This window comes from Nymphalis io, chromosome 1, assembly GCF_905147045.1.
Source record: "Nymphalis io chromosome 1, ilAglIoxx1.1, whole genome shotgun sequence".
Classification (NCBI taxonomy): domain Eukaryota; kingdom Metazoa; phylum Arthropoda; class Insecta; order Lepidoptera; family Nymphalidae; genus Nymphalis; species Nymphalis io.
The window spans coordinates 10,929,685-10,942,883 of NC_065888.1; the positions used below are offsets into that span (position 1 = coordinate 10,929,685).

Here is a 13,199-nt window from a genome sequence, read left to right on the forward strand (position 1 = left end):
TGAAAAACGGCGACATCTATTTGATTCAAATTTATTCCTAACGCTCGATTTATTGTGGGCAAAAGAAGAAGTGGATCCCTACTATAGGGCAAGGAAAATAAATGGCGAGTTTTATCGAAATTATGAAGAACAGAGACAAAATCCCGACAAATTCTACGACTAATAATTGGTTAATTATTCTTCTATTTTTATGGTTCACATCTTTGCTGTTCCATATGGGTGTCCTCTCAAAGATTGCCGAAATAATTAGCTCTTGCACGTCCGAAGACATTTTGATACGTCACAAAAAAAATGTACAACACTATACCTACAATGCAGACGCGCAACGCGGGCGGTCACCGCTTGACTGGAGTGCACCGCTCGTTGCCCGCCCCCGCGCCGCTCCTGCACCGCTGTATTCGAGGGCCGGTCCATTTGATTATACGCGTAAGATCCTGCCGCTCCCGCGCCGCCGCCGCCGCCGCCCCGCTGCCCGCGAGATTCGAGGCAGAGGCCTAACGGTGCTGCGTTTTTTTACCTTACACCTATTTTTTATTAATGTATATGATAACTTATGTGATTAAGAGACTGTAAGAATTCCTATTTAGTTAATAATAAATAGATTCATCGTTCGTGTGAATATTTTTAGTTATATATATAGTATATATATATATATATATACATTGTATGCTGTTACTTCAATCTTAGTTATAATTTAGATTTACTGTACAAATTAATCGACATAGTATAAGACGCTTTTATATTATTTAAGTTAAAGGGAAAATAAAACCAATTAAAAAAGAAGCAAAAATATAGAATATTTTATTACTTCATAAATACCGTTATCACATTTTTCTTATATATGATTTTAAATTAATATAAAATTATATGCTTAGTCAGACTCGTACAATAGAATTTAATATAAATTCTTTATAAACTAATCAAATTAAATGGGTAACTACATAAATTTTTTTGTACATGATATAACACAACCTCATGGCAATAATTGCATCAAAATACTTTATGGCATTTTCATGGCATTATGTAAAAATCACCATTGCAGGTTATTCAAATTATAATAATCTAAAAAAAGCTAACATTAATATTAAAAAAAAAATACTTCACAAATCCATTGTCATTTTAAATATAAAATCTTATTTATCTAAGTCATTTGAAATGTAAAAAGGAATGTAGAAATTATATCAAATTGATTTAATTTTATAAAATATATATTACATTTGATCTATTTTAGGGCTAAAGGAACGAAAATAAATGTAATATGTCTATGCTTATTACAAAAAAGTTTCAATATATCGTTGTAAAATGAATGTATAAAACATACAATTTTGTACAAATTAATCAATAAAAATTACTATTCATAACGAATAAACCTCAGCCGATGATTATAAAGAATATTTTTTTTTTATATAATAGTATCAATATATTACGATTTATATAATTATTTTAAATAATACGTATTTACTGTTTTATTTTAACATTATTCGAGTTTCAAATGTATGCTACATATATAAGCTTATTAATATTATAAAACACTAATCTTGTATCACTGAAAAATCCTAATAAAACTTTGTACATATAATAACATTATGAGAAATATTTTTAATCTACTTCATATCAGGCACATTATGGCAGGTTTATAATCTTTTTTTTTTCAATATTAATCTGATAATTTTATACATACATAACTAATAAAAAAAATATTCCAATTACAATAGGATTTATAAAATTTATTCTTAAACATTAAATACTTTACAAGTAATTCATTGTATAAAATTATAATTCACAGTATAAAACACAGTCCAATAATTATAATGTGAACCTTCTATAGTAACTGAATTGACTTGGAATTTGTAGTTGAATTATCTAAATCTAAAAACAAGTAATCCCAACTAAAATATATTCCCAACGAAAATTGGACCCACATGTCATGATTTACTTTTATCTAAATATATGTCAATTCACATATTACATGATGCTATAAAAATTTATCTCTTCAGCAGTGCTGACCTCATTGTACACAATCTCTTGGGTAAAAAAAATTGAGTATGACTAAAAATATAACCATCTGTTCGTGTAATTAGTTAAAAAAGAATAACAAAGCTTATTTCCAGATTCTGTAACCGGTGATCAAAGTTAATTTCATTTTATTTTAATCTGAATGGTTATTGGTCTAATTGTCAATGATAAAATAGACGAACATAATGAGCATTTAGTATTTAATCAAATTAAAACTGACATTCAGTCATGTCAAATAAGGTTTACACAATTATTGTCACAATGAAATTAGCACATGTATTGATCAGTTTTCTGTATCAAATGCAACGGTTTAAAAATTATCTCTGCTGCCTTAGCAATTGGTGGATAATACTAAGAGATATAATGTTTACCTTCATATATTTTTATACCCTAATTCTTCATTATCAACTGCAATCTGACCGATATTAACATAGTCAGGATTCTGGGAAAAAACATCGACAAGTTTGCTGAAAGTTGGCCTGAGGTCGGGACTATAAGCCCAGCAGTCAAGCATCACTTGATAGATTTCATCAGGGCAGTCTTCTGGTCGTTCTAGACGTTGACCACTCTCTACTATTTGTATTGCCTGTAGAAATAATTTTTTAATTTAGTTTATTTAATAGTAAATAAAGATAATGGTTTATGTTACAGATATAAAAATATAATGATAATAACATTTTTAAAAGTTAAGTATAGTTTACTTTATATTTATTGTAATTGTTACTTGTTGTATAGATTTTAATGAAAACTAACCTCAATTCCTCGCATTTCACCATATGGTTGCTGTCCGTACGAGAACATTTCCCACAACGTAACACCGTAACTCCAGACGTCGCTCTTGTGACTGAAGGTGCCGTAGTTATATGACTCCGGAGCATACCACTTGATCGGCCACTTGCCGCCATGGCTCGCTTTGTAATATGAACTGTCGGTAGATAGGGCACGAGAAAGACCGAAGTCACTTATTTTCGCTTGACACCTAATGAAAAAGAAATATAATTAAAAATAAATGATAGTCGTTATACGCAAATATTTAAAATATAAGGATTTATAGTCTGTATTTTTAAATTTAGTCTGTATTTCTAAATATTTGCGTTATGCGAATTCGCTTTTAGGCTTTCGTTCGTAACGTTATAGAAATATAGAAGCAATTCATATTTTAAATTCTATATTTTAAGGCGTTTACGTTACATCACATAAATGATATATATATGATACGTTACGATCTATTCTCGAATAATTTTTAGCAGGTTAAATAAGAATTTTTAGGTTTCTTTTACATTAAAGGGTCTATACTTCCACAAACAACAACGATTAATATAATCAGATACTATAATGATAATATTGATAAGGAATACAGTGAAGGTATATGAGATGGTACAGTACCTGCTGGCCAGGAGGATGTTCCTGGCGGCCAGGTCGCGATGCACGAAGCGGTTCCGCTCGAGGTAGTACATGCCGGACGCCACTTGCCACGCCCACAGCCGCAGCTCATACCCCGGCGACGGGCGCTCCGACGTGCGCAGCAGATATTCCAGCAACGATCCCAGCGGGACCAGCTCCTGAACCATCGCCAGCGGCGGACCCTGTTACACGAAACATTCTTTACCAATCAGTGTAGAAACATTATTTAGAAATAGGTCAGACAAAATTAGGTCATGAACATCTCATAAGCGAACGTACAACGGAAACTTTTTCTTTTGAATTCTTGACCATATAAATGTATATTACATAATATAATATTTAATAATTGTAAAGAGGTCGCAAAGAAACTGGACAAGTGAAGGTGCCCTGCACTCACCAAGGAAACGCCGATGATCCGTACTATGCAGGGATGGCGCAGCGACATCATGAGCTTGGCCTCGGACAGGAACTCCCTCTTGTTGGAGTCGGTGTGCTGCACGTGCAGCGTCTTGACGGCGACGGGCGCGGGCGGCAGGCCGGGCGCGCAGTGCACGGCGCGCAGCACGGAGCCGAACTCGCCCTCGCCCAGCACGGCGCCCAGCGTCAGCTCGCTGAACGGAATGAATTCTGAAAACACCGTCTTTGTTATTCTTATCTGTAACACTATTAAGAATTCATTTGATATATGACATAAGAAATAATGGAATGCAAAAATAAAATGTCAAATTAACATTCTAGTAACAGGATTCAATTTAAAAAAAAATAAGGTTTTGTCCTAGTGATTTTTTATAAACAAATAATATAATGCTATATCTATTTACTCAAGCAATCTCGTCTCGAGTAAATACCAATACTGTGCTTATCATACATTTTTAAAACATTTATAACATAATAATTGTATTGTAAATCATCATGTCAAAATTACCTTGCAGTGTAGATAGTTGGCCTTCAGAATTTATGGATATTTCATTGTAATTTTCAGCAAGGGAGACAACTGCACTGTTGTTAACTGGTACTTTGTATGTGTCATTATCTATTTGTCCATTATCATTGTTATTCATACTATCATTGTTGAAATCAGAAGAGAATGACAAGTTTCGTGTGAGGAGTTCGAAAGCGTTGTTGTTTATTGCTGATTCATCTTTCAAAATGTCATGCTTTACGAGTGACAGTGACTGGTTCAAAATTGCTCGTTTCGGTGAAGATTTCTTCGTTCTTGGCATTGTTGAGAACTGCAATATAAATTCACACTTGCCTACATAAGAAAATTCAATGAAAATAGGACTTCAAAATTTATAATAATATACAAACTATAGACTATTCCAATGGAAGCAGGAGTAAAGATAAATAAACAATTTTGAATCTGAATTGTCATGACATCATCTAAAATAATCGATGGTACTCATGGTTGTATCGTTTAGAATGTGGGCGAAGTTGTTATCAGAACTTTGGAAGTAAAATTAAAGTGGATGTAAGTAGTTGACAGGAATAGTTTTTATTATAAAATATATATTAATCAAGCACCGTTTGAATGCTAGATTTTCATACATTATTACATGATATATAATAATATACGGTAATCTAACGTCTGTTTATTTTTACTTCTTCTGCTCTTGAAAAATAGCATACAACGCATAACTTATATATATAATCTCACCTCTGGCAAGGGAGGCTTAGGCTTGGGAGGCACAGGAGTAGTTAGTCTTGTGGGTAAACCATCAGGCACTGTGCTGTAGTGTTCTATCAATCTTTCTAATGACTCTAAATAGGGGCCATCATCTATGAACAACCACTCATTCTGAAATAAAATCAATTATTAAATAATTAATGTTTTTTTTTTTTTATTTAATATATATATATTTTTTTTAGAATAGGAAGGTGGACTAGCATATGGGCCGGGCCACCTGATGGTAAGCGGTCACTAACGCTCATAGACATTGGCATTTTAAGAAATGTTAACAATCGCTTACATCAAGAATGCGCCACCAACCTTGGGAACTAAGATGCTATGTCCCTTGTGCCTGTAATTACACTGGCTCACTCACCCTTCAAACCGGAACACAACAATACCAAGTACTGCTGTTTTGCGGTAGAATATCTGATGAGTTGGTGGTACCTCCCCAAACGAGCTTGCACACAGCTCTACCACCAGTAATAATGTTTAGTTAAATAAATTAATAATTACTTCTTTTCTAATAATGAAGTTGTAGGGAGTATTTTCACTCAGCATCGTCAGCACGTATGCACCAGTGTGCCTTTCACTGTATCGCACGAGAAACACACCGTCAGTCACTTTGTCCTGCAAGTTGTGCTGATTGCAGTACTCTTCTAATGTTTTAACTGCTTCATCACGATTCAGCGTACCATGATACCAATGGCTTTTTGAAGTGTTCGATTCCTCTGGTTTATAATTTTCTGTACCGAAATTAGAAATTGAGTTGAAAATTAAGAGTTTAGAATATTTAAAAAAAATAAACTGTTCTCATGCAATGAAATTATAATTATATTGACTTACTTAGTAATTGGTAACATTCAGTATGACCATAATGCTTTGCCAATTGAGCGGGTGTGTCGTGGGCTAATGTTCTGGGATGGGATGGCGCTTTCAATCTTAACAAGACCTAACAAAAAAAAAAAAAACACAACTTATTTAGTTAATTTAAAACAATACATATTAGACACAAAAGATATAAATATTACCCTCAATTACATAAGTAACAAAATTTACAAATACAAAATAAAAAGAACTTATACATCCAAATACAAAGGCAACTTTACAACTGATATGCTTACAGACAACTTCAGGTTTATTAAAACTTACAGAGAAATGTACTACATATGTATGCATGTAAGATCAATATATATTCTTTTATAAAATAAGTAATGTACCCGTATGCATTCAATGTGTCCTCTCTGTGCGGCATCATGAAGAGGAACCTTGCCTGTAGGCGCATGTCTCATTTGATAGTTTGCATTTCCCTTCGTTATTAGCAGTTCTGTAGTACTTGGCAAGTTGTTCTGGCAAGTGTACTATAAAGGATAAGAACAAAGTTAAAAAGCAAAAAATATAATAATCTAATACATCTGAACAAGAAATGTGATGTATTGGCTATTATACCAATAATTTAAAAGCACTTTAAAGCAAAAAAAATAAACTATTAATTGTCACATATGGAATCATCAATGCGAATAAATAGAATAATTTTTATTCTATGTATAAGATAAACTATCTTGGTAAGAAAAAAATTAACAATTAAAAAATATATATATAAAATAAATCTGCACCAGGTAACCTCCAAAGTAATTGAACTTACATGCAAAGGCGTGTACCCAAACGAATCCCGAACGTTGACAGTAGCGCCACTCTCTATCAGCTTAGCCAAGATGTTGTCACGGCCTGCTTTAGCAGCTATGTGTACTGCCGTTTGTCCATCTTGATTCTTAGCGTCGCGACTGCGGTAGCCGCACGCCAACAACTGGGAGACGATGTTGTAGTCACCAGCTTCTGTTGCCCTGAGAAAAAAAAATGTTATCATTAGATCTAAAATGATTTTTATAATTTCATGACAAACAACAAATAAACATACATACTTATAAGTGATATCAAAGGCCAATTTAGGTTGGACACGATGTCTTTAGAATATTATATCAAATAGCGGTTTTAATTGAAATCAAATCATCTATTATATTTTGTTGTGGCCTAGTCTACATTTTTTTTTAATTTTTTTTATGCTGAGATTCAGTTTCTGCCTGCGACTAACTTACATATATGAATTTGTACTATATTTATTTATTGTTTTAAAATGTTAACATCTGTATTGTTCGTTGTGTTTAATTTCTTAAGATAACCGAAGAGCGCCAAACCTTTGATTCTCTAAAATCATTCTCAGACTACTTAAGCACTTTAAATAAATAATTATCAAATAATACATAAGATACCTAAATATTATTACTCATGTCTTGAGAATGTTAATATGATAATATTATCACGACGACAATTCGAGATACATCTGTGTTTGACGATGAATCATTATTTATGTTAATGATTCATTAATTACATTAACACTTCTTGGTGACGACATTTTGTTTACACTTTAGATTAACATCTGTTTGTTAAATAAGACGTAATAGTCGTATAATCTATTTAATGTAAAGAACTTAAAGTTGCTTCATAGCAACTCGATTATTTGTTATGATGATTAATTAAAAAATATATTCTATTTTTAAACTAGTATCCCTATAAAAAATGCTGACTTTTCGTTCAAAAACTTCGTTTATTCTCGTCGTGTTGTATTCAAATTCACTTCCAGTGATTACTATTTATTTATCGGCAACGTTAGTCTTTTCAAATTGAAATATATTCTTTCAATTTCAGTTTTTACCGATCATTGCATAGATAACGCTAATTATAAAGTTGATAGAACATGACAGGACTTTTCAATCATTTTATGACACTTCATTCCATTTATTGTTATCATCATGAATTTATTACTGATAATCATCTTTAGTGCCAATTCGTATTGATTTTTTATAATGATATTCATTAACATAATTTTTATTTTTCAATAGATACTTACAAAATAAAAAGTTACAATTCTAGAACTTTGTTTTATTTTTATAATTAATATTATATGGTTTATAAACACAAATCAAGCACAGGAAAATTTAGTGGTGGTTGCCCGAAAATTCACGCGTTTTTCATTCTAACCTAAGGGCCATCTCGGCTTTCTAACCATTGGGTCATCTCGGCTTAATTTGTGTTTATAATTCATCTCGTTCTTGACGGTGAAGGAAAACGTCATGAGGAAATCGGCATGTGTCTACTTTCACTGAGATTGCATAACCAACCCGCATTTGGAGCAGCATGATGCAAAAACTCTAAAACCTTCTTCGCAAAAAAGAAGAGGAGGCCTTAGCCCAGCAGTGGGATTATTTATAATAATTATAACTTAAAATAATTATATTATTTCAATAAATTAATACGATTACATAAATAATTAATAATTCTATCTGATATTCTATTCCATTGGCTCCAAATGATTAATAAGATATTAAGAATAAAAAGTAATAATAAAATATATTTTAATGGTAGAGACAATTGTTTTAGTCCTTACATTTTAAATAAACATAATTTATTCAGTACAATGGCCTTATCAGTCAGATGGTCAGTGTCCTTCTCAATGTTTATTGTATGGACATATTCACTCCAGAGCAGGAAATTATCAATAAACTTGTCACTGTTTACAGTACATCACCTAACGCAATAAGAATAAAACATCAAGGCTATTGACTATAATTTCAATTTGATTTTCCTTATCATTTATGTGATGCTATATCTTTTTACTTTTTTTTTTAATTTTTCCTATACCAGGTCGAAATTTGAGATAATAAAGGCTAACTGTCTTAAATTTCATAGATAGATGGAAACACTCTTTGCGACTGTCCAATTATTTTGAAGGTATTTTATGTCGAAGATTTGGATAAAAAAGTCAACATTTAGAAAAACATTTAAAAAAAGTCTATATAAAAACTCAAGTGTATATACCTGCACTAGAAAAAAGGAAACTAGACTAATTTCCTATAGCTGTGACCATTTGGTCTCTAGCCTTGAGAGGGCATCTCAAATCACCAGCTTGTATATGAATAAATGAAAATCACAGCAGATACTCATACACTAACAAAGGTACATTTTACTTTAATAAAAAGTTATGTTAACAGTAATTAAATCTTAATTATTTTTAAATTTATTTTACTTTTAACAAATAGATTCACAATAAAAAAATATTTTTAAAGATTGTCCTACATTATAACTAAAAAGTTTAAAATATTGGTTTAGACTTAGGTTAGATTAAGTTAAAAGATAAAACAGTGTACACTAGTCTATGCTTTGGAACAATAAAACAATAAGAAAAATTAAGGGCAATTTATGAAGCTCACTTCTTAATAGGACTTCCTCCTTCAACTGTTATTGTTATTGACAATCACACTTAACAATTTCATGCTTGTTTATATTGAATGCTGAAGCCTGTTTTTACACACAATATACATACACATTGTTAGTAAATAAAATTTTACAAGTGACAATGTAATATCCTTGATTATTTGAGAAAATTTGATATTAAATGATTTTTGAAGTAGTATTTAATCATTAATTTTGTAGAGGTATTATTCTGCGTTTTAACAAAAGATATCGTTTTTTAATTTTTTTTTTAAATGAAACAACAATCAATAAACTCTATTGTTATATTTATGCATAAGAATGTTTGAAAATTTTATGGTAATTTTTTATGTACTTCCCATGTGTTGGTATAAAAATTATACCTCTGATAAAATTATAAAAGTATATAGTGTAACTAAAAAAGAAAAAAAATCACACAGACAGACAGACAGTAAGGGCAATCAGAGAACCTTCCTTTGAAGTTGGGTAGAATGTCTATGTAAAATATGCTTGAACATTAAACATATATATATATATATATACTGGTGGTAGGGCTTTGTGCAAGCTCGTCTGGGTAGGTACCACCCACTCATCAGATATTCTACCGCAAAACAGCAATACTTGATATTGTTGTGTTCCGGTTTGAAGGGTGAGTGAGCCAGTGTAATTACAGGCACAAGGGACATAAAATCTTAGTTCCCAAGGTTGGTGGCGCATTGGCTATAAGCGATGGTTGACATTTCTTAGAATGCCAATGTCTAAGGGCGTTTGGTGACCACTTACCATCAGGTGGCCCATATGCTCGTCCACCTTCCTATTCTATAAAAAAAAAAAAAAAGCTAATACTACCTAATAAGTACAAATTTAATAATTCAACATGCGCTCACTCTGTATAAAAATAGTTAGATATATTATATCTGTTAATATTAAAAAGAAAAAAGAAATACATTTCAATATTACCTGTGTAAGAGATTAGTGGTCCCCTGAGTTCGAGATTCATGTGGTGGTGGCTGCCCTTTGCATACAATAGATAGCCTCGTGACAAGCCCATTGGAGTCTCCACGATAATGCTGTATGAGCGTATCCAAGCCATGCACTGTTGTATGCTCTTCAATGGAAAAAAATGCATCTTCACCATGTCTCCTGATTTGGTAGTGTACTACTTCCCCCTGTAATAAGTTGTTTTTTTTTTTAAATAAAGACATACTGCCCAATACATATTAAAAATCAAAATGAATTTTAATTTAACCCATTAATTACATTGTTTTAGAAGGTAAGTCAATTTAAGCATAACAAGATGAGAGGTTGCAAAATATGTTTAATACTTATCACTGTTTTTGTATTGAAATATATGAAATCTTACTATAAATAGTTGCATAGATATAAAATATCTAGCTGTGGTTTTGCTACTTTTGCTAACAAGAATAGTTAAATAAAAGTTGTAACAAAGATAAAACGTAAAAAAACGTAATATTAACGTTTTTTTATAGCAAACTTGTCATCTTTAATTGATATGGAATTTTACTGTGACCTTTGTTTGTGCAAATATTTACCTGATGTAAAACTGAAAGTACGAAATCTCCGGGCGAGGAATTACTCTCACGCACTAAGAAAACACCATCTTCGCCCTCTGAAAAGTAAAACGAGATGGTCAATACAATAGCAAACAATGCGAGCTTTGTCAAATGCTAAAACCTCACCTTCTTTTAAAAGTTTCTCTGCAGTATCCCGAGATATTTTCCCATGAAACCAGTTTACATTATCCTCTCTATTCATTCTCACCAAAAAAGAGTTAGTCTGTAAAATTATAACTTGTTCATCAAGTGTCACACTGAACGCAACAGATGATCGAAATTCTCTGTCACATTTATCACATCACTTCTTGAGTATTTTAGTTAAAATCGCTTAGTTTTCATTTAATTATAACCATATATCAAAATTTTCGCACAATAACAATCATATAAATAGATGATTTACAAATTACCTACACAGAGATCATCAACTTTTTGTCTTTTATTTCTTTCTAACCTACAGCACATAGCATTGAATAGCTTGAATGTTTTAAATTCTAGTTCAGTTTCGCCATCTCTTTCACAGAAACGATGATGAATATGCGTTAAAAAGAGATAGATTGCCTATGTATTACATTTATTTATATAGTGGGAATGTAAACGTCAAACGTCAACTATCCAGTTAGGTCAAATAAGAAACTGATTATTTTTTTTTATGAATTAGTCATTAAAATTATGGGCCTACATTTGCTAAATAATTTTATTAGTTAATGCATTAATATATATTACAAATAATCTTACCTTGAACAATATCAATGACGTCATGGTTGTTATCATGATATCCAACTTTGGAAACTCACAAAAATATTTACAAATATCCTATTGCACGATATATCATCTATTTATTTTTCCTACGTTTTTTTAGGAAACACATTTTATAATATTTAATTGATATAAAATTTTAAGCAAAATTGCTTTGTACATAAAAGCGTTCACAGTGAACGGAGAGCGTCTAGAAAGCAGCCGGCAGACAGGCGCGGTATCCCCGACTCTGCCTTACAGCGAATGACTCATAGCAAGGTCAATTCCGAGAAATGAATCACCAGCCAGCGTACTCAGTTCTGCAATGCCATAAGTAGTACGCATTCCCGCACACCATAACGTCGTTATTGTAATTGGTAAGTAAAGCCAGATAAACGTATTAAACGGAATATAATGGATAATGTTTTGATATTTTAAATGTGATACGTATTTTTTCAAAAACTAGATAAGTGTTGATTTCTCAATATATTTAAAAGATTAGTATAGTGATTACCTAATTATTTATTTAAAAAAGAACACTATAATGCATATTTTCAAAGTTGATTAAATTTTTAAACAGTAAAATATTGTAAAATAGGTTGGTAAGGTGTCTAACAATATTACGGAAATGAGGCAATTAATATTTTGAATAAATTACGGTATTGTATTTTTAGGAAACAAATGCTATTTTTACTGTTGTAAAAATATCTACTTGATATAACGCGTTAATTTTAATCCGAAAAAAATTACATTGTAGCTATTAGAGATCAATTCATATCTTATAATGTATTCATACATATTTCTACGATTCTAAACTACATATAATCAATCAGTCGTTACACAAGCTGTACGCATCATATTAATATTATGATGTTCGATAACTAATATTTTTTATGAAATATTTCTTAATGTTACAAATCCCAGTTAAAACCACTTAAGGTAGGAAACAGAAACAAACATCGACACAAGCAGTTCAACATAAAATTAGTATGATAAAGTTTTTTTGTTAATTTCCTGTTTGTTTATTTTTAAATTCATTGACATGAGGAAGGTAATGTAAAGGTTGAAATATAAGGTTTCGTTTAAAAGTATTTTAAGAAATAAAAATAGTTACCTACAGTGCAGTGCGCATAATAATGCTTTATAATTTACGTTACATTCGAATTGGTATTTATAAAATATTATATTTTATACGTTTTTGATGATATATTAACGTAAATACTTATATTTTTTTAATTTATTTATGTTAAAACAACAATTTTAGGGGAAAAGGAACTTTTTATATCAAACCTCTCTTATCAAAGCAAGTGAACGGAAGCAGATTTCAGGCATTTTATATGAATGTACCTAATCTTAGATGTTTTACGCGTGGAATTGGAATAAACGATTTACTGTAATTAATTTATTACCTCTTTGAAGTACCTAAACGCTAAACTTCGTGCTACATGCATTTTGGACATGTCAGCAGATACTCGTATTTAGAAAGTATTAGCTATAAATACGTCTAGTCGGTCGAACGATACAAGAAA

General features: G+C 31.3%; 1 protein-coding gene across 1 annotated transcript; it reads right to left on the reverse strand.

Annotated features, from left to right (window-relative positions):
* Positions 1-1,490: 1,490 nt before the first annotated feature.
* LOC126776265 (tyrosine-protein kinase Shark) lies at positions 1,491-11,913 on the reverse strand. Its single transcript, XM_050498634.1, has 14 exons — positions 11,671-11,913; positions 11,059-11,155; positions 10,912-10,988; positions 10,319-10,527; positions 6,735-6,933; positions 6,310-6,450; positions 5,936-6,041; positions 5,606-5,835; positions 5,078-5,218; positions 4,346-4,652; positions 3,818-4,047; positions 3,403-3,602; positions 2,770-2,995; positions 1,491-2,602 (listed from the first exon to the last, which is right to left on the reverse strand). Exons 1-14 carry the CDS (start codon positions 11,704-11,706, stop codon positions 2,390-2,392), a joined length of 2,412 nt encoding a protein of 803 aa, XP_050354591.1. The 5' UTR covers positions 11,707-11,913; the 3' UTR covers positions 1,491-2,389.
* Positions 11,914-13,199: the final 1,286 nt, after the last annotated feature.

Excerpts from the sequence above, each read along its gene's own strand:
- LOC126776265 (XM_050498634.1), bottom strand. The coding sequence starts at position 11,706 with ATGATAACAACCATGACGTCATTGATATTGTTCAAG. Across the intron at positions 6,934-10,318 it reads ACCACTAATCTCTTACACAG|GGCAACAGAAGCTGGTGACT; the intron begins GTAATATTGAAA and ends TTTTTTTCTCAG. Across the intron at positions 6,451-6,734 it reads TTGGGTACACGCCTTTGCAT|TACACTTGCCAGAACAACTT; the intron begins GTAAGTTCAATT and ends TATCCTTTATAG.